Source organism: Leucopleurus acutus (assembly GCF_964270905.1).
Source record: "Leucopleurus acutus genome assembly, chromosome: 11".
Taxonomy (NCBI): domain Eukaryota; kingdom Metazoa; phylum Chordata; class Mammalia; order Artiodactyla; family Delphinidae; genus Leucopleurus; species Leucopleurus acutus.
Genome location: NC_139152.1, coordinates 96,842,083 through 96,864,193, shown reverse-complemented (window position 1 = coordinate 96,864,193; position 22,111 = coordinate 96,842,083). Strand labels below are relative to the sequence as shown.

The 22,111-nt window shown below is 53.1% G+C and overlaps 1 protein-coding gene across 1 annotated transcript in view; it reads right to left on the bottom strand.

Annotated features, from left to right (window-relative positions):
* The window catches only part of SREBF2 (sterol regulatory element binding transcription factor 2), a 56,275-nt gene that overhangs the window by 4,930 nt on the left and 29,234 nt on the right, over positions 1-22,111 (bottom strand). The window contains exons 8-16 of the mRNA XM_082851031.1: positions 20,848-21,040; positions 20,059-20,240; positions 17,568-17,844; positions 14,823-14,992; positions 7,334-7,502; positions 5,736-5,853; positions 4,791-4,900; positions 3,497-3,629; positions 855-1,023 (exon numbers count right to left, since the gene is read on the bottom strand). Coding sequence (XP_082707157.1) covers positions 855-1,023; positions 3,497-3,629; positions 4,791-4,900; positions 5,736-5,853; positions 7,334-7,502; positions 14,823-14,992; positions 17,568-17,844; positions 20,059-20,240; positions 20,848-21,040 — 1,521 coding nt within the window. The remainder of the gene's footprint in view (positions 1-854; positions 1,024-3,496; positions 3,630-4,790; positions 4,901-5,735; positions 5,854-7,333; positions 7,503-14,822; positions 14,993-17,567; positions 17,845-20,058; positions 20,241-20,847; positions 21,041-22,111) is intronic.

Here is a 22,111-nt window from a genome sequence, read left to right as displayed (position 1 = left end):
ACAGTACTGGACACCAGCGAGGAATCGCACAAGGCGAGCTGTGGCTCCCCTCGAGCCTCTGGTCTTGGGCCCTGTCGGCAGGCACACTGCCTGTCCTGCAGGGCTGCCTGCTGTCCTGGGTTCACCCCAGGGTCCGGGCCACTGATGACCTCTAGCCAGAAGTGCCAGACCAAACCCTAGTGAGGGGCTCAGAGCCGGACCCTCCAGGACACACCTCCTGTCTCCCTTTCTGGAGTGAGACCACGCTCCTCCCTGCGAACAGATGATGCTTCACCTTCAGCTGCGTGCACGCCTCCCCTCCCCTCTCCCGGATGGCCCTGCCTTGTGACCCAACAGCGAGAGCAGAGCCCTCTGACAAGGCCTGGCTGGAAGTCTCTCGAGGGCTGGGCAGGCCTCTGTGATGCACTGTGGAAACATTGCATGGGTACCGCCAGAACATGCAATGCAACTACAATGCACCACAGCTGCCCGCTCGAGGGTGTGCAGCCAGCCACGGGGGTGCCCAGGACGCTCAGCTGGCTCAGGATGTGCATGTGAGGGGGCGGGGGCCCGTGGGGGCCTGGGGAGTCGGGCAAGCTGCCTGGAGCAAATGCAGAGCCCTGGCCAGCTGAGGTTCGCCTGGGGCTGACCAAGCTGAGGGCCCGCAGGACCCAGGACTCAGGTGGGAACATGCTTGTCCAAGTACTGAAAGGAAACCCACCTGGACCCACAGCCTACGATCTAGGGAAGGGGGCTGCTTGCCTGGTCTGTCTTTCGCACAGCCCCATGGGCTGGGTGGGCTCAAGGCGGGTCAGAGCGCTCTTACCCAGCAGAGCTGAGCACCTCCCCGAGGGGCCAGAGAAGCCCCCACTCACATGGCTGAGGGCTGGGTCGCAGGCGGCCCCACTGACGTTGAGGCTGCTCCACAGGTGGCCACTGGCCCTCTCGCAGTGGCAGAAGGAACTCTGCTGCCCGTCCGCCTTCCCGGAGAGTGAGGCGTGCATAGCTCTGCAGGTGTGGAAGACGGCCTTCACCAGGGGGCTCCTGGGCGGTGAGAGAGGCAAGAGGCAGGATGTCAGTGCACGTCGCCTGTGGAAAATGAAGGGGGAGCCCACGCCGGAGACGACTGCCCCCCCGCTGCTGTGACACGTGGGTCTGTCTGTTAAACCAAATGCTGCCATCATAATGGTTCCAGATCCCCAGCTCCAGATCGGAAGTGCCAGCCCTGACTGAGGGAGGCTTCCCACCCCTAAGCACCTTCCTCATTCAAGGAAGGGTGACGGCGTTCATTTCCTAGTGAAGGAGTCGGATGATAAATGCATTAGATGCTGACTGCGTAATGCCAGGTGGTGCACGTGTCATGAAGGAAAGTCACGCAGAGGAAGGGGGTGGCATTTTATAAAGGATAGTCAAGGACGTCCTCTCTGGAAAGGTGACACTCGCGCAGAAGGAACCTGAGGGAACTCCTGAAGGAACCGGGGAAGCAGGAGTGTGGATTTCTAGGAAGGAGGGTTCCAGGCAGAGAAGCAGCATATGCAAAGGCCCTGAGTGTCTGACACATGTGAGAATATCCAGGAACGAGCATGGCTGGAGGAGGAAGTGAGGGGAGCAGAGGGAGAGCAAGTTCTAAACAAGGCCCTTCTCAGCCTGGCCGCGGCCCTGCCTCCCATCTGCCTCTGACCCTGCTCCACGCTCCAGGCAACCGAAGCTCATCTCCTCTCCCTTCCTCACTTCTTGCCTCTGCTGACATGGGTGCCTCTGCCTGGAATACCCTTTCTCACCATTTCCCACTTGTCTTCTGAGACTTGTTCCACCTGCCCGGCCCTCTGGTCCGCCTTCTCCTGTCCTGCCCCCCACAAGCCTCCTCTGGCTGGCCCCCAGGTCAGGCCCCCTGGCTCCCCCAATTATGTGCCTCCTTCCCTCACCAGGCGCTGTGCGAACTCCCGGAGGCTGACCGGCCTCTGGCCCGCAACCCCTCCCAGCGATGCGCCAGCTGCTTCACGGGAGCCGAGACTGGCCTGGCACAGGCAAAGGCGACAGCTCCCACAGGAGAAGGCGCCGAGCAGGACGGCCACTGTCTATTTGCTTACGGCTATAACTTGCTGTCCTGTTCACTGCCGCCTCCCAGAGCCTAGAACGCAGCCGACACCGAGTACGCCCTCAGCTAAGTATTCGCAGAAGGAATGACGGAATCATGGAAGAGGTACAGGAGACCCCAGAACGCGGCTCGTGGCCAACAGGAAGGGATCAGAGACACAGGCTCAACCACCACGGCTGCCACTAAGAAGCCGCCTAAGATGGTCATTCAAACAATCTGTGCCTCAGTTTCCTCATCTGTAAAGTAGCCACAATACCACTCGCTGCTACCTATGGTGACGTACAGTACTGGTCCCATTATCTGCACCTGTTCTCTAACGGCCATTGCCCCAGAAGCCAGGTGTTCAACTCTTTGGAGAAACTTAGCCTCGTTTCATAGAGCAGGTCAGGGAGACAGTGGGGAGGCTGGGATTGGGGGAGGGGTCCCACAGCATCATTATCCCTAAAGAGCAAAGGGACCCCGGAGTGACTGAGTTCGGGGGAAGGAACGCCTGCTGGGGTCTCAGCTCACACTGGGCTCTGTTCTTAGAAGTGAGGTGACTTCAGATGATTTGCCCGCCGAGCCTCAGTTTCCTCAGGTGCGTTGGCTGGGAGAAAACACACACAGGGTGGGTGCTCACTGGTCAGGGTGCTTAAAAATGGGTTACTTAAATGAAACTGCAGTGTCAGACCGACTTTAGGGAACCTGCCTCAACCTGCTTTTCTCAGCGCCCTCCCGCTCTCCTGGTTAAGCATCTGCTCAGCCTTGGCTCTGAGGAAAGACCCAGTGAGGCCTTTCTGTCTTGCAGCATTTTACCATTTCTCTCGAATGGCAGAGGATGTCAGGGACACTGAGATCCAGTCAGAAGCAGCCAGGACACCGGCGGGCTGCTCGTCACTACGGGCCAAACGCCCCCGAGAAGCAGGCGTAAGTAAGTCCCCCAAGAGGACAGTCAAAGCTCTCCGTGATGCCTTGTGCTAAAGGCCTTTTTAGTGATAGCGCCGGTGGCGGGGTGGAGGGCGGCGGAGAGGAAACTGGATGCAGTGCTGGCACGTGAGAGAAGGATCCTCGGGCCTGCACAAGCCGGTGCTGGCTGTAAGCCATCAGCACCCTGCCCGGCTCCACCGGGAGCTTCTGAACATGCTGGGGGCTGCCGGCTCTCCCCGCCCGTCAGCCTGTGCAAGGAGGCCCGGAAGCAGCGCGGACCGCTGCTGGGGTGACACACACGGACAGACGTGCTCGCCACGTTTGGTCTCTCCATGGTGCCCTCACCCCCTCACTTCATCTCTCCATCTGTCATGTAGTCCCCAGGCTGCCTGACCCTTCACCCAGATGGCCACCCAGACCTGCTCCCTCCCACTAACCCAGTGAGCCTGGCACAGCTGGTGCTGGGGACTCCCCTGGAGAGAAGCAAGCAAGTGGTCAAGGGGGGCTACGCACTCTGTCACTTCCAGGGCCTTGGGAACACGCTCCACTTCAGTAAAGTGAGCGCGCACAGCTGCGTCGTCTCCCTGGAGCCAGCTGATGGCCATGGTGATCGCGGACGTCCACCACCGACAGACAACGTCTGGACCTAGAGGTGAACAGAACCAAACGCTGCTCCAGCGCCCACAGAAACCAGAGCCTGCTGGCTGCACCTGGTTCCCATCGTTCGTGCCATCTCTCCCTCCTGGCGATGGGCTGGGGCCTGTGGGCTGCCCTCTCACACGATTCTGGTGGGAGCGCCAACCAGCACCATCTCAGAACACATTTGGCAATCTGTACTGACAGCCTTAAAAACGTTCACTCCTATTAACCTAGTAATCCCATTTTTTTTGGCAATCCATCACAAAGCAATTGGCCTAGAGAAAAAAGGCTCCACGAAGATGTTCACTGTGGTGTTATTTTTAAGTAAAAAGCTGGAAACAACCTAAACTTCCAACAGTTGTGAAAAGTGGTGTTTCCAAAGTATTTGTAGTAACAGGCTCAGGTTAGAATCTTTTTAGTGTTTTCCTCTCTGAGGCTAAGTTTTCTCAGTGAACCTGTACGATGAAAGGCCTAAGAACATGTTCTTTTCTAAACTCTGAAATAAAGACAGGCCACGAGGTCAGTGGTCACGATGGGGCGGCTGCTTCTCTGGGATCCTTCTCCCTCTAGGGAGAGCGGCCAGAAGGGAGCTCCGCGTCGCTGTCCCTCAGCAGCTTCAGAAGCGCAAGAGGTGACAGCTCGTGTGCCATTACCCAGATGGCAGTTTAGAGACAGAAGCAAAGAATGTCCTGGTGACAACTCAGTCGGTGGTTGTGCTGTGCCACCCAAGGCGACGGGTACTGTAGCAATATAGGTGCCCAGATGAAAGGCCTCTTTGGCAGAGTGTCAGACCCAAGAGCAGCCCCGGGGACCACTGTGTATTGAAAGGTGAGCCCCTCCCCAGCTCCCGGTGCCAGGACCACTTGCTGCCCGTTCTGAGCGTTTGGGAGAATTCCTGACCTGCCCCACCCATCCAGGGCCCAGGGAGGGCACTGACTCACTCATCGTCACACTTCTAGGAGAATCATGATCTCCTGGCCCCAAAACGCTGTCCAGCATGGGGGAACTGTGCATGAGGGCTACATGGGGGCTGCAGATACACACCTCAGATCCAGAGAAGATTCTCGAGTGCAGACTCATAACTAACCCTGGACCCTGGGACACAAGGGCTGTGAAGGGCTGAGTCAAGCAACCTGAGGCCTGCGGAGCTGCCCCACAAGATGCTTACCGAGGGCTGACTTGAGCACGCAGCTGCTGGAGAAGGGGGCGGTCACAATCCCCACAGAGTCCACAAAAGAATTAAGTAACTTCAGGTACTCCAGAGCACTGGAGAATTCACTAGAAAGAAAAGGAAGGGTCCCACACACATCAGAACGTACACAAGGACCACGCTCATGGCCTGGCTGGTCAGCCCCCAGCTCTGAGACCCACCACACCAGGCGCCCCGAGCTCTCCCTCTCACACCACTCCCACTCTCCCCAGGCTGCCTGACACCGGTTCTGACACTCTCCCCTCTGCCGGGAGAGCCAGCTTTCTCTTGCATCCCTCGCCCTTCAAGACCTAATTCAACTGTCGTCTCTGCCCAGAAGTTTTCTGACCTCCCAGGTAGGACCGCCCTCCCCTCTCCGCTCAGGTGCACTCCAGTCAGGACCTGGGCCGTGAACCAGAGTGACCTTGGCCCGTCTGCCTCTCAGGTCTGACTCTGTGAAGGAAAGACTGCACTCAATAACTCTGTAAGAATAAGACACTGTCTGACACACTCAGTACAGGTCGGGGTCCCACAAGGTGTCTGGGCCAGAGCGCCTGCCTTCTGCCGAGCTCCCCACATTCCACTCCACACCCTCCACAGGCCACCCTTCCCCTGGGAAAGAGCAAAGCAAAAGAATCAAATCCCTGACTGCTCCGAGAACTGATTCCACTTGGTGAAGGGATGGGTAAAAAGGAGAAAAAGGTGGAAAGTGATACCCTTGGTCTGGCAGTACAAGGCAAAGAGGCCAGGTCAGAGCCCGCAGAGGGCTCTCGCGGGGCTGCCAGGTTCAAGAAGTAAACACGAAGGAATCACTGGATCTCCCTCTTGACCCTACACTAGGGCTTGTTTCCTTCTAGGCCTCACAGCCACCTCTGCGCTTCCCGGCAGACGGCCCGAGGCAGGGGCCCCTCCTGGGGTCAGTACCTGCTCTCCTCTTCCTGCTCTGCAGCTTTCTTCTTGGCCTGAGGTTTCACCAAGGACTCCACAGCTCGCTCCAGCAGGTTCCTGCAGAAGGCCTGGTGCACCTGGGCGATGGGGTCAGCTGAGGAAGAGGAGGCAGGCCGGGAGAAGGGTAAGTGGGTCTCACTTATGGGCTCATTTTGCCTTACAGAGAAAATAGAGGGTGAGGAGAGGAACCCAAGGAGCAGCTGTCCCCTCCGAATCGGGGCAAACGTCCTCAACAGACCCCAGCACTGCTTGTTGAACAGTCAGAAGGTGGGGATGGGGGTGGGGAGGGGTGGGTCCTGGACTGGCTCCGGGGGCGTGTGACGAGTGCTGTGCCTCCTGGCGCAACGGCCAGCGCTTCCGTTCAAGGTTGGGAGCTGTGTGGCGGCCACAAGCCTCATCAGAAGACAGGAGATGGGAAGGTGGACAGTACACCTGTGCACGTCTCAGGGACGGCCTCTTCTCCTGCGGCCCAGGAGGACAGCCAGCAGAGGGGAACGTGGCGCCGGCTGCTGCCTGGCAGGATTAGGGAAACGCCGCCCCCGCTTACCAGAGCCTTTGCGTGAGGCCTGTGGCCAGCAACTGCCTGGCTGGGCCTATTAAACAAGAAGCCTTGCGATGCGTGTGGCAGCTGACTGCCACCGACAGGCCCACCCGCTGGCAGGGCGCCACCAGCCTTCCCCTCACTCACACGCCACAGCCGTGTGGGTTTCAATTTGACAAGAGCGGGGAGGCAGGACACTTATGAACACATTCTGGGCGAGAAGGCCTAGAGCCAGAGCCACCAGAGGTGAGAGAGCCAGGGGCAGTCCACGGCGCAGACAAAGCAGCCTGGCGACGCAGCTGAGATTTACGATGGCTTTTGCTTTCATCCTTACTTTCTGGTGTTGTACATCACTCTTCCTTTGAGCAATAAAGTTATTAAAAAGAAACGACGGTGGAACCTCCCTTCCCCACAAAATGTTTGACACACACCCCTGTACCTGCAGGACATGTCTGACTCGCCCCAGACTCCCGGTTCAGAGAGCGGAAAAGCGCAGAAAGCAGAAAGCCACGGCTGCTCAAGTCTGAGCCACCCCGAACAGCCTCTCCTGCTCCGAGGCCGGGTGAGGGGACTCCAATCACTGTCAGACACCGGGGACAGCAAGCCAGCACCTCCTCCCGACGCCTGGAGCCCTGTCCCTGCCACCACTCTGAGCACTTGATGACCGTCTGTCGCCTGTTGTTCCCTAACTGCTCCGTCTATGTCTGTCTGCTTTCCAGGGGGAGCGGGAGATTGGGGCCAGCAAACAGCAACTCCACACATCCTCTGAGTCTCCAAAGCGCCCAGAACAAGGGCAAGATTCCAGCTGGTGCTCAATCACCATTAGTAACGTGTGGCGGTGTGACTGATGTCAGGACCACGGGCTCTGCATGTCAGAGAGAGGCGAGCTGCAAACCCAACTTAGCTGCTGACCAGGCTCATGACCTCCCTGAGTTTAAGGAAAACATGGCTGAGGCATCCTGTATCCCCACGTGTCTGGAGTGTAGCCACCCTGTGGTACCGGTGGCTCTCATAGCTGCACAGGTGCTCTCACCTGGGTTCCTCTGGGCACAGTACAGACTCTCCTTGGCAGCCGACTTCACGGACCAGCTCCGCTCCATGAAAAACTTCTGACCCAGGGGGTGGCAGAGCCAGCGCAGCGAGTCGGGAACAGCGCTGCGCTCGGGGCCACACAGGCTCTGGGCGCGACTGAGGAAGTAGCTCTGTGGAAGGACAAGGACCACGGTGACAGCAGGGTGGCAGAATGCTGGCTGCGCCACCATGGTGGAGGCAGACTGGGGAAGAGAGGTCAGCAGGAGGGCTGGGGCACTCACATACCTGGAAGGAAATGCCCTCACTGAAACCAGGGCCATGGCCCTGGTGGAGTCCGCCGGGCTCGATGACCGCATACAAGCCCCAGCTGGATGGGGGTGGGGCCTCAAGGCACCCACGGGGGCCCGGCTGCACCCTGTCCTGCTGGGTCTGCCTAACCCGACTCGAATCTTGTTCTGGGCTGTGCTGGCATTCAACTGCAGAGCTGAGGAGGGCTCTCCCAGGCCCCTCGCGGCACTTTAGCCCTCAGCCCCGTCAATGGCGCTGCACCCTAGCCAGGTGGCCCACTGGGTCCTGGGACTTTTTCTCATCTGTCATTTTAATTACATATCTTTCAGAGTATTTTTAGGCAAAACCGTATTCTGCTTTGACTAATTTTCATCTCTTTTACCTCTGAGTGTGAAGCATTTAGAACAGGCGCCCAGCAAGTGGTCAGTGACTGTTATTTACCATCACTGTCACTCTAGAAAGCACTGGAGTGAAAGGGCAGCCCTGAGACTCGTCCAGCCCCCTAAAGAGAACCCCCTGCCATCCCTGGATGAGTCCTTGACGTGAACACCCTCTTTGCTGGACAATTCAAAGAGCCAGTGCCCCAGTTTCCCAGGCCCCTCTTCTGCCCACAGGATAACATCACTCCAGGGCCCCAGGAATAAGAATTGTAGGGACGATGCTGTCTAACCATGTTTTCAGAAATTGTGTCATTTTTTGAGTAAGGATATCTTTATTCTAAAACCCATGTTTTCCAACCCATAAAAACCACTCGATACAGGCCAATCTGAATGAGAAGCTCAGGAGAGAAGGATAGAGGGAGAGAGAAGCGTGAGATGCAGGGAGCCCAGAGGAGGAGGGGCTGCTGGGCCGGGCAGTGGACCTCAACCTTTACACTGCAGCCCTCACCTCCACAACGAAGGTAGCCACCTCCTCGTCTGGTTCAGTCTGATGGTTCTGACCTTTACTGGGCTCTGAGCAGCCATCAGCTAATGTGATGGCCTCAGAAGACTTGAAGCCCAGGGTCAGAAATAGCCCTGCCAAAGTACCACTCAAGAAACATGGACCAAGGAGACTGGCTTTCTCGGGGAACCTGGTGACGGCTGCCTAAATCCAGAAGAAAAGGACCCGGCCAAACTGTTCTCTAATGTTATCACGGCACTCACAGGACCAGGCGGGGCATGTCACTTCAATCTCTAATCACAGGGCCGGCAGCGCTAATGGCCTTTCCTCCTCTTTGCTGATCACCATACTTTAAAAAGGGGACTGGAGAGCAAATGTAGAGAATTCTATGACCTTCTCCTGACCCTCAACAAAGCCCTCCCTGGATGTGAGCTTGTAACTGCAACGGTCAGAGAACAGCAGCTGAGGAGCCTGAAGGGGACAGAGGTTGGGGGTGGTTTGGTGGTAATTCCAGGCCCTTTGAAGACTGCGAACCTTCTAACAGTTGCCCCCAGCTCTCTCCTGAGAGCACATACCTGACAAGCAAGGGAGCTTGATGGCTGCTCCAGGGGAAATCTAGGACCACTGATCCCTAAGAAGGGCCCAAGCGTCACCAACAGAAGCAGAAACAAAGCCTGGTTAGGTGATATTGCAAGAGGAACCCAGAGAAGCGATTTAGAAAATCATTAAGTTAAAATACATTTTTAAGCTTAATTCTTAGAAAAGAAAAACTTTAGTTATAACACATCTCAGCAGGAGGGGGAGCTCCAGTTTAGTGGTTTGAATTAATAAGAAATCTAAATCCTGGGATAGTCATCCACGGCATGGCTTCTAGAAGGGAAACTGAGAAAATAACTTCTGTTGCTCTTTTTTTTTTTTTTTTTAATAAATACATTTATTTATTTATGGCTGCGTTGGGTCTTCGTTGCTGTGTGTGGGCTTCCTCTCTAGTTGCGGCGAGCAGGGGCTACTCTTCGTTGTGGTGCACGGGCTTCTCAATGTGGTCACCTCTCTTGTTGCAGAGCACGGGCTCTAGGCGCACAGGCTTCAGTAGTTGTGGTGCGCGGGCTCAGTAGTTGTGGCTCACGGGCTCTAGAGAGCAGGCTCAGTAGTTGTGGCACATGGGCTTAGTTGCTCCACGGCATGTGGAATCTTCCCGGACTAGGGCTCGAACCCGTGTCCCCTGCATTGGCAGGCGGATTCTTAACCACTGTGCCACTGGGGAAACCCACTTCTGTTGCTCTTTTAATTTTCTTGGTATTACCACCCCATGATCATTTCCTAAATTTTACAGACACCAGAATTCACTCAAGCTGGGGCTGAGGAGCAACCTCACCACCATAACTCATCTGCTAATTGCTGAATTGAGAGGCTGTGGCAGGAGACTCAGAACTGTTCGGATCCTGAGGGCCACCCTGTACCCCTGGGCCAGTTCCAACTCCAGGTTACGTCCTCCCACTCCAGTCCGACTCGGCGGTTCTCAAACTGTGTGCCAAGGTACCCCAAAGCACCGCAGCAAACTCCACAGGGGTGCCGCTGGATATGTCACACTTTGGGGGGAAACACAGCAATGCTCAACATGAATCGGACACCATGTAAACTGCTAGATGGAGGCAGTTCGGTCTCAATGTGGGACTGCATGACCGTCCTCTGGGTGGTGTCATCTTTGGGAAGCTGAGTTTTTGGAGGCTGTTATAATAAAAAGCAAGTGCAGCGTGAAAGCTGGTGTGGGACAGGAAGTGAAGGTGGTGGCGTCCAGCCTGATTTCCAAGTCTGAGAAGGCACATGCAGCAGGCACACATATCCCATTAGTAAGTATCTATGGTTATTAAGAATAGAACTCAAACATTATTTCTTCCTTCAGTTTTGTGTATTATTTTTCCAAGTGGCCACTAAGTTGTTAAGACAAATATCTATTAAGATGTTTGCGCCTAATTAACAAACAGAACTGTTAGGTATTTCCTTTAGCCCAAGGAAACCATGAAAAAAATTACTGAGGCACAAAGGGTGCCGCGAACCAAGAAAGCTTGGCAATCTCTGGTCTACACCATTTTCACGGAGGCCAGCCCTCTGCGTGACCCCCAATGCCTGACTCATTTGCTGGCTAAATACATTCCACCAAATTCAAAGCTTCTTCCTATTTAAGAAAGTACTATCTGGGTCTCTCATTCCCCTTCCAAGAGAAGCAAACAGATGAGAGGGGCAGCTACTTTCCTAGAGACTGGTTCCTCTCCTCTTCCCACCTTACTGAAAATGCACACTTGGTGATACCACTGATTTTCCAAATATTCATACTCTTTGACCCAGCATCACCACCTCTAGACTTAACCTGAAGAGGTATTGTACAAGCGGGTGAGGGTACTTCCTGCAGTACTGTTTCTAACTGCAAATGCTGGAAACAACCCAAACATCTAGCAGCGGCACACTGGCTCCATCAAGGACGGTATTTACACATGCTGGAGCAGCAAGTGGAATAGGAGGCAACAAAGAAAGAGGACCAAGACTTATAATCTGGTTGAAAAAAGCAAGTGGCAAAACAGGGTTTCTGATATGATCACATTAAATAAATTATAATGCATATATGTTCTGACGTGCAGGAAGAAAACTGAGGAAATGCACATTAAACTGCTCACTGCTTGTTAGGCATACCCAATATTTTTGGGGTGGGGGGACACTCATTAGGGAACCATTTTCCTGATCCTCAGCTGTTACACACATGCCTTCCTCAAATGGGCTGAGTAGCCCATTAAAGAACACCTGTGTCTTAGCAACAAAGACAATCAAAACCCCAGTGGGATTTCTGGGATGACGGGATGATCCTAAAATTTATAAGGCAAGGTAAAGAGCAAACACTAGTCACTAAAGCCGGAGGACTGACACTTCCAGATATCAAGACGTATTCGAGGGGTTGGCCATTAGGGGTGTGCGGTGTTGGTGCAATGGAACTGACTAGAGCGTCCAGAAGGAGACTCATCACACGTGGACATTTAATTTAAGCAAAAGGTGCCACTTGGTGCGGTGCGGAAAGGGCAGTCATTTTAACAACAGATTCTGGGGTTGGGAGATAATACATATGAAAAAAAGTCGATCTTGCACCCCTACCTCCAGCTCATACAAAAATCCGTTCTAAGTGGATTATGGACCTATGTGTGAACATTTGAAAATAAAGTGACTAGCAGATACCATAGGAGAGTATCTTCATGACTTTGGGGTAGGATAAAGATATATTAAACAGGACATAAAATGTCTAATTGCTAAGGAAAAGACGAATAATCTGGATTTCATGAACATTAAGAACTTATGCTCAGACTTCCCTGGTGGTACAGTGGTTAAGAATCTGCCTGCCAATGCAGGGGACAGGCGTGCGAGCCCTGGTCCGGGAAGATCCCACGTGCCGCGGAGCAACTAAGACCGTGCGCCACAACTACTGAGCCTGCGCGCTAGAGCCTGCGAGCCACAGCTACTGAGCCCTCGTGCCACAACTACTGAAGCCCACGCACCTAGAGCCCATGCTCCGCAACAAGAGAAGCCACCACAATGAGAAGCCCGCGCACCGCAACGAAGACAGTAGACCCTGCTCACCGCAACTAGAGAAAGCCCACACACAGCAACAAAGACCCAACACAGCCAAAAAAAAAAAAATAACTTGTGCTCATCAATCAACACCACTGAGAGAGAGAACAGGCAAGTCACAGAGGGAAACGATATATGCAAAGCACATATCCAACAAAGGATCATAGCCAGAAAAAAGAACTCCAAACCAACAAAAAGAAAGACGTCACAAATAAAAAACAGGTAAAAGACTTGAACAGGGTTTTCACAAAAGAGGCTATCCAAATGGCCAACAACCTATCCCAATGGCCAATGATCAAATGGCCAACAAACTATCCCAATGGCCAATGATAAGGTGCTCAACATCCTTCATCACCTGGGAATTGCAAATGAAAACTATGAGATACCACCAGCAGGGCTAAAAAAACAACACTGTCACGTGGTTGGTGAGGGTGCAGAACTGGAACTCTTTCCACTGTTGGTGAGGTGAAAATTGGTACATCCACTTTGGAAAACTGTCAGGCAGTGTCTACTGAAGCTGAACATATGCATAACCTCTGACCTAGCAGCGCCATCCCAGAAACGCAGTCATATGTTCACTGAAAGATGAACAGGGATGTTCACAGCAGCACTATTCACAATAACCAAAAACAGGAAACAACCCAAAAGTCCATTTGTAAGCGTCTAGTCATACAATGGACTACTATAACGTAATGAGAATGGGCAATCTGTTAAGTACACGCAACATAAATGAACCTTACACGTGACACTGAGCGAAGACAGCCAGACATATACAGGACATATGTGTGACTCTCCTTTCATGGGGATGGTGGTCACCTGGCTGGAGGGCTTGAGGGGAGGGGCAGTTTGCTGACTGCAAGGGGCCCAAGGTAGGCTTCTGGGATCTTGGTCGTGTTCTGCTTCTTGATCTGTCTGCTGGTTATAAGAGTGTGTTCATTTTGTGAAGTCACTGACCTGTGTATTTATTTATTTACTTATTTATTAATATTATTTTTAAATATTTTCTTATTTATTTATTAGTTATTTGGCTGTGCCAAATAAGTACTTAGTTGCGGCACACAGGATCTTCATTGCGGCACGCGGGATCTTTAGTTGCGGCACGTGGGATCTTTAGTTGCAGCATGTGGGATCTTTTTTTAGTTGCGGCATGTGGGATTTAGTTTCCTGTCCAGGAATCAAACCCGGGCCCCCCTACATTGGGAGCGTGGAGTCCTAGCCACTGGGCCACCAGGGAAGTCCCTGACCTGTGTATTTATAATTTGCGTACTTTTCTACATGTATATTGTACTTCAATAAAAGGTTTACAGGAACAACAAACAACAGGTGGGTTAAATTACGGTGACAGAAATCAGAATGATGGTTACCTCTGAGGGGGGCAGCGTGAGTGAAGGCCTGCAGGAGGCTTTGGGGGTGATGGGAACGTACCACTTCTTGATCTGGGTGGTTGTTTACATGCGTAAGTTCACTTTGTAAAAAGAGCTGTTAAGTTAAAATGTGCATACTTTTCTGTATGTATGTTGTATTTCCATAAAATTAATGCCTTCAAAGTACTTCTGGGGGGCAGAGAAGTTACAAATGTAACGACATTGGCCCAGAGCACTAGGACTGCTCTCAGCCTAGATTCACTTTGCCCAGAAAGCCCACCTTGACTTCCTCTAAGATGGGGTCGGGAGCCCAGTGTGCTCTCTGGGCAGCCAGATTAGCCCCACCCTCACACTCATCTACTGCCCTGAAGGCCTGGTCCTGGTCTGGTCCTGGTCTGGTTTCCCTGACAGACTATGTGCTCCCCCAGGCAGGGTGAATGTCCTGCTTGCCACTGCACGTCCTCCCTGGGAAGTGCCTGGCCTAGAGCAGGGACTCAGTCACGTTTGCTGAATGAACGTCTTATTTGGGTCTTGGAAACGGGGTTGAGACACAGAAAGTACACTGGGCTCTCCTATGCCCTTCGTCACCCAGATTACGGTGACACACTTCAAGAAACGTATCAGCGTCACCACAGGGCATGGTCCTGCTCATTCTCAGCTCATCAGCGTTATTAATGAGATATGGAAATGGATGGGGGGGATGTGATCATTCTTTTCTGAAACAGCTGATGTGTTCGTCAGCCTACCCAAAGTAGACATTGAATGAAACGTGCCTATGTCTGCTGCAGTAAGAGGAAGCCTGAGGTCAGCAGAGGCTGGGAACTAGCTGGTAACAAGGACTGTGAATTATCCAGTTGTGAATTCCTGAGGCTGGCCCTGTGTCAGGCTCACTGGAGGCGCCTGAAACCCCAGTTCCTACCCCAGAATCTGACCTGAGCTCCTCATAAGACATACATTGTTTTCCACTTCTGGACCCACAGTGCCGTGATCAACACTAGGTACCAAATAGAATACTTCTGAGTAAACAAAAGAACCAGGAGACACAACCAGAAGATTCCAAGCAGAAGAGTCATATGTTAACCCCTGAATACAGGTCGCTCTTATCACTGAATCAATCTTCTCACCTCAGGGCACTAAAATGCCTTGTTATGCTTGTAAGGGAGGAATTTCATCTGTTGTGTTCACTGTCCTAAGTATTTGTGGAATGACCCACTGAATGAATGTCTACCCCTCTAGGTGGTCGGCCCCCCAAGGGCGGGGGCCCACACCTATGTTTACATCTTGGCTCCTGGCTGGGAAGGGCACTCAGCGAAGGTCCACAGGAGGGAACTGAAGCACACTTACCGCCAGGAAGCCCAGCTTGCCTCCACACTGCGTCTTGAGCCCCATGGCGGCCGTGAGATGGATCTCAACCAGCGTGCTCGGGGGGATTTTCTCCTCTGCACATTCAGCCAGGTTCACAGCGCACAAAGCCATGTGTACATCTGAACAGGCGGATCCCACAGGAAGCTTGCCTATGGCGGCAGAAACGGACAACGACTGTTGACAGATTCCCTCGACCCAAGCTTTTTCCTGCTTTCTCAAGCACAATCGGAGCACCAGCAGAACTAGAGGAGAAAGTCTGTGAGCTCGGTGATCACACAGTCCTGGATGGGGTGCCAGGCTCTGTGACTTCGTAGCGGTGTGCTCCTTTCTGCCTCACAGGTTGTTGGGGACAAGAGAAAACACAGGTCACAGGTCTGGCCCGCGGCCCCAGCCCTGTGTAATGGGGAGTGGCTGTGACTGCAGGCCGGTGAACAGGACTCAGAGGCGCGAACTCCAACGCTTTCCAAAACGGCGTCAACAGCATGGCCACGTCCTGCTAACACAATCCTGCGTCTCCAAATGTTGTGAGAAAGGTTATAAAAATTAAAGACAAAAACCCAAGAATAAACTGACGTGACTTTATTTTCATTCAACAAGACCCCACAGTATATAAGCGCACACCCTCCTGAGGTGGGGGGACGTGACACACAACTGAGCCATGACAGCGGACACATCATGGGGCGGAGGTGGAAGGCCAGGAGAGGCTTACTAACCCTCCCGTGAGGGCTGTACAGCTCATCTGCGGTGGCCCTGAACTCGGGGACCAGAGTGCCCTTGCTCAGGCCCCGGGGCCCGTCGAGGCTCTGAGGCTTTCACGCTGCTGCCTGCTTCAGTCCTCACCACAGTGCAGGGAGGTGCCCAAGGCAAGCAGGCGCCTCACTCTGCTGAGCCTCAGGGGTGGTCCAGCCAGGCCTCCCAATCCCACCCAGCCTCTCTGGTCTTTTATCAGCCCCCAGACTTCATTCTGCACAGGCGTTAGGTGTTGGTCTCCCCCGGGAGGCACCACCGACTGGGCTTTCTCCTTTGCAGGGAAGGAAGGCGGAGGGCAGTGTGGGGACCGTGTCACCTCTGTCCTCTTGGTGCCTTGCGCGGGGCCAGGCCCACAGAGCGCTCAGTGAATGTGGGCAGAATGAGTGATGTGAACCATCCCAGCTGGAATTCTCCTGAACAGATGCAGCCTCCAGATCAGAGACCTGGGATGGAGCTGCTTCCCTCCCCCGGGCCCAGGCACACTGATGGGACAGAGAAGCAGGGGAGGTCTGCAAATGGCCCTCTGCTAGAACTCTACGAAGGCCCCAGGTGTTCACACCCCACAGCTGGCTCCAGTGTCTCATCTCCACTCTCCCTGGGGCCTGGGTTGAAGCTCCCTCCCTCAGCCACCAGGGCCCTATATCCTGTTACCACATCCCACTGCTGTTCTCTGCCCTCATCTTATCGATGGCCCAGCAGCAACTTCCCTTCTTGAACCCTCTGACTTTGCTCCCCCTACACCAAGCATCTTGGCCTCTCCTGCCTGACCACCTCTCAGGCAGCCTCTGCCCGACTCCTTGTCCCGGGCCTGCCCCTTCCGTGCGGGTCTCCTTCCACATGCCCTCGGGGGGCCCCCCTTCACCACAAGCCCTCTCATCAGCGCCCATGGTTTTCATTCTCACCTGCAGGCCAAAGACCCAGCTCCTTTCCTTGGCCTGCAGATCCAGCGTGGCCCCCACCACTGCATCATTTCCCCTCGGTGTCTCACAGGCAAGTGTCCCGAGCGGAACTTCTCACCTCCTCCCTAGAAAACTGCTTTTCCTCTCGTTTTCCTTACCTTTGCTGGTGGCAACAGCGTTCACCCAAACGCTCAAGCAAGAAACCAGAGAACCATCTTAGCTAGCTCCTTTCCTTACCCTTCCCGTCCAATGAGTCCCCAAGGCCTGTCAACCCCACTCTCTCCTTTATCTCTGTCCTGTCCTCTTGGCACCTGCATTAGCTTCCACTGGTCCTCCCTGAAGGCAGCCTCAATGCTCTCTTCAGAGCGAATCTTCTCGACCTCAGAAGCACAGACCTGATGATGTCATTTCCTCCACTGCACTGGCTCCCATCCCTCTCCCCTTGCACAGCCAACCTTGGGGACCACTGAAATATTCTCCTCCAGAGCTACCCACGTGGGGTTCCTCCTTGGGAAAATGCATCCCTCTGCCTGGAAGGCACCTCCCCTTCTGCAGAGCTGGTGAACTCTACGCATCCTTTCGTGCAAAGCCTTTCCTTTTCCAGAAAGCCTTTCCTGAAACCCTCCCCAACAAGGACCCCTTCCCCTGAACTGAAATCCAATTCTTCTGCTACCTCTACCACACTGAACTGTAATTCACTTGCTGACCTGTCTGTTTCTCCATTAGAGCAGGAGTTCGTTGAATGAAATAAATGATCATATTTCACTGAATCTAAGATGCCATCAATTTTAAGTTTCACTATTAAGTACCACCAAGGAAAAAACACTGCCAACTCAACCATGATATTCATTGTGTAGAGGACAAAGCCAAGCGTAGAGATGTTAATGTGAAAAATGTGTGTCTTAAATTGATGAACTGCAATCTTTACCACTGTAGCTGTTTGTCTAACCATCCTAAACGGGTAGTGTGAAGGGGACGTCATTCAGCTGGGGCAGAAAACTGGCAAACTGCGCCAGGGTGGAGCGATGGCATGGGGGCACTTCGAGGCAAGACAGGCCGTGGTGGCAGCCCTCACCTGTGATGTGCAGCTGGTGCAGCCTGTGATAGGCCAGGGCTGCATCCCGAGCGCTGGTCTTAGCTTCCTCCTCAAAGCCTGCGGCAGTGGCCAGGGTGGCCCGCCGGTGCTGGAAGACCTTCTTGAGCAGCCAGCGCACCAGGCGCAGCTTCTGCAGGCTGTAGCGGATCACGTTCCAGGAGAGGCTGCAGGCCAGGTCCAGGCGGGAGGTGGGCAGTGCCCGGCCCAACACCGACAGGCAGGTTTGCAGGTTTGCAGCAGCAGCTGCAAAATCCCCCTAGCAAGAAGCAAGAAGGTGTAATGTTCGCTGGCCTTGATGTGGCCTTTTTGTTTTACTTTAACAAAAACTCTTACTTTCTCTTCACCCCTCCAGACTATTAGAGTAATACATACTCACTGAAGAAAATCTGGGAAAATTTAGAAAGCTACAAAAAAGTAAAAAGAAATCACCTGTAATCTTATCCCCCAGAAAGAATGACTGCTGACATTTTAATATATTTCCTCCCAGTCTTTTTACTAAATTGGCATGGTACTGTGTTATATCTTCAAGCACATACTATTCAGAACTTCAGAATTTATGTATGTAGCTTTCATACATATGGTGATGACACGGATCTAGATGATGAACGATGTGATCTTTTAGGTTCTCAAAGTGTGGTTCTCAGAGATCAGTAGCATCTTGTTAGATGCTACCGGTTTCTGGGAATCTTGTGAGAAATGTGAATTCTTGGTGCCTCACCCTAACCCTCCCCCCCCCACCCCCCGACCTAATGAATCAGAGCCTCTGGGGTCAGGGCCTCTGGGTGATCCTAATGTCTGCTGACGTTTGAGAACCACAGTTTTAGGCAAATACACAGCTAAACTACTCTAACCAAGGATCTGAACAACTCTCTGCCAACCTGAGAGGGTCTAGCAGGGAGTCTACTGCCCTGTATTGAAGGCCTTTTTCTCTGTTTTTCTCATTACTGGAGGTGACACAGTCTTGAGAAACTGGAGTAAACGCTCTTCTCCTTTCCCATCACGCAGTGGGTATGATACCTGTACTTTCCTTCCTGCACCATTACAGAAAAGAGGATCCTTACAAGGGGAAAGTGGATGCCAACGCTCTGAGGATGACAATCTCTGAGGTGGTGCTGCCATCCTTCCAGCCAGGAGAAGCACCTGTGTTTACAGGTTCCAAAGGAGGTGGGCCTTTCTCTGTGTCTCCTGGCTCCTCTTTCCCCGTCTTTCCCAGGAAGGTTGGCTGTTTCCAAGGCTCGGGCTTTGGCTCTTGTCTCTTCCAACTCACCAATCCAACTCGCCCTTGAGTGCCCTCCCCTGGCAGACGCACAGCTTCCAACACACCCTGGTCCCGACCCATCTTGGCCACCACGGCCTGCCTCCTGGTCGGGAAGCTTCTCACCCTCAGGGTCCTCTCACAGCACTTTCAAGCAACACGGTTAGACGGAGCCCACCACAGCTTCCAGCCTCCCCCGTCTCAGAGTCACTGTCACTGCCACTTTCCTTCTATTTCACATCCCAGGTATTTCTTGAATTCATGCCTTTCCTTTCAATTTCCAGCTCCTTGTCACCTCTCACCCAGCCTCCTCTAAGAGCACCCTCACTTGCTTCCATGCATCTGAGTCTCCCTCCTCCAACCCACCCTTCATACAGCCACCAGAATGACGTTCGTAAAACACAGCCCTGAACCTGTCTCTAGGATAAACATCTAGGGGTACGCGTCATCCTGCGTTAGGAGTGGCGCCAACAACCACACCTATATTGCAGTAGCCGCAGCCCTGGACATGGCTGACAGGTCCACTGACAGACTGGCTGGCCAAATTCTCTCTTGTGGGCTCCGCAGCTGGCAGGCGGGGAGAGCAAGCCCATGGCTACCTGCTGCTGAGGGCTGGACTGGTCCTTGTTCCTCCCGAGACACGGGTGTTTAACTCTTCCTTCCGTGCCGTGAGTTTGCCCCAGAATCCTTCCCATAAACTCCTTTGTTGATTTCAAAAGAGGACTTGCAGCAAATTTTCCTGCTCAAAAACCTTCCTGGTTCTCCAGAGAACTGGGACAAAAACCTCAAATCAGTTGCTAGTCAAATACATTTCCAACTTGGGCCCTAGCTACACTACCAGCCTTAGCCCTCGTCTCCCCCGACATATCCTACACTCCAGACATACCCATCTACTTGCTAGTCCCCCAGAAGCCCACCTATTCCTGCCATCCTCTCCCCTTGGAAGGGCCTTCCTGCTCTTGACCACTCTGCTCACACCCCAGACTCCCAGAGCACTTTACTCTCCCATCATATTACAGACTAGAGATCAGCTCGTGTCCATGGAATCACTTCTGCCTAGGTGCCCTCTCCTCCGCTGCCCTGTAACTGTTGGGGGTAGGGTCCCCTCGTCCTTTTGCCCCCGGGGTATTTTTATACGCTGGGGTGTTGGAATAAGTTGCTGAGTTATGGGCCGAGCCTGGGGGAGGAAGGGGAAAGGCAGGCAGCAGGACTCACCCGGGCCAGGTCCAGGTCTGCCTGCTTCCGGTGCCTCCAGAAGGTGACTGAGGAGCGCGAATGCGGCCGGATCACTGGCTCCCCGTGGACCAGCAGCTTCACAAAGACGCTCAGGACAATCACACCGTTCACCAGCCACAAGAGGAGCGTTGGCATCATCCAGTCAAACCAGCCCGCAGAACCTAAGGAGGAGTGTCTCAGCTGAGCCCGTGGGGAAGCGCCTCCTGAAGCAGCCCTGGGAGACTGCAGGGCACCTGACTGACCCCTCACTGTGAGAGGAAAGAGCCTCCTACCTCATTTTTGGAACAAATGCGATTGCTTCATTTAGTAGCAATGTCGAAGTGCATAGGGGAGGAATAATACATGCACCTTAATCCACACTATAGCAAATTTGGGACAGTTCTACAGCCTAACTAGGAACCCTGTAGCCCTTGTCTCTATGGGGCAGGATGCCACAAAAATCTTTGTTAGCCAAGGCAGGGTTAGGCCACTGGTTAAATGACTCAGGCAGTAAGAAGACCACATCCTCCTTCAAACAGCCACACCCTCAAACCCCCAATTAAGGCAGTGCAGGGTCCTGATTTGTTTTGCTCTTTCTGACTGAACTTGGGTTTGCCCTGTTACTTCTGAAATGCGACTTATGCCAGTCCCTATCAGAAGCAAGCAGGCGGGGGCCCCCTACGAAAGCCCTTCAGGACCTGGCGGACAAGCCGAGTGGCTGCATGCAGGGCCTTCTCCTGCCACAGCAGCCCACCCAGGCCCGGCTGGCACGAGGGGCCTTCCACCTACCTGACTCGAGAGACAGCATGCTGCGGCCAGAGCCTGAGTGTGGATGCTGGTCCGAGTCGTGGGCCCCTCCCCATTGCAGCAGGGCGGTCAGGGGGTTAAAGGAGAGGCACAGGAAGGTGAGGACACACAGCAGGATTCGCGAGCGGTCCACCATGCCAAGTGCTACAGGAGGAGAGTCTGGCTCATCTTTGACCTTCAAAACAGGGGGCCACAAGGTTAGAACGAATACTGCGTGGATTTTTAGAGCATTTTACTTTTATATATATCGGAATCAGATCATGAGATTTAAATTCAAGACCATTAAGTCAGATGGGAATAAAGCACTTGCCCTCTTGCCACCTGGGAGAAGAACATGTTCTAAAGACCAGAGGGACATGAGCTCTGCTTTTACAACAGAGCTCCATCACAAAAGAGGACACTCTGCAGGATTCTGTTTCTGTGTAATTCCACAACAGGCAAGCTAATCTAAAGCGACAGAAGGCAGATCAGAAGTCTCAGGCTGGAGAGACGTGTGTGTACTTCCTGCAAAGTGTAAGTTCATGGGAGATAAAAATGTTCTACATCATTTTGTTCTAAACTAGAAGAGATTTATTCATGTATCATTTTGTTGTTTTTTTATAAATTTATTTATTTTTATTTTATTTATTTTTGGCTGCATTGGGTCTTCGTTGATGTGTGCGGGCTTTCTCTAGTTGGGGTGAGCGGGGGCTACTCTTCCTTGCAGTGTGCGGTCTTCTCATTGCGGTGGCTTCTCTTGTTGCGGAGCATGGGCTCTAGGTGTGCGGGCTTCAGTAGTTGTGGCACACGGGCTCAGCAGTTGTGGCTTGCAGGCTCTGGAGGGCAGGCTCAGTAGTTGTGGCACACAGGCTTAGTTGCTCCGCGGCACGTGGGATCTTCCCGGACCAGGGATTGAACCCGTGTCCCCTGCATTGGCAGGAAGACTCCCAACCACTATGCCACCAGAGATGCCCAACAGTGACACTTTTACTTCTTCCTTTCCAATTTGGATTCCTTTTATTTCTTTTTCTTGTCTGATCACTGTGGCTACGACTTCCAATTCTATGTAGAATAAAAGTGGTGAGAGTGGGCATCCTTGCCTTGTTCCTGATCTTGGAAGAAACGCTTTCAGCTTTTTACTCTATATCTTGAATACTGTGAGTTACATAAGCGCATACACTTGTTAAAACTCATCATACTGCACGATACAGTAAAATAGGTGCACTGTATCACATATAAATTACACCTCAAAGTTGATTAAAGACCA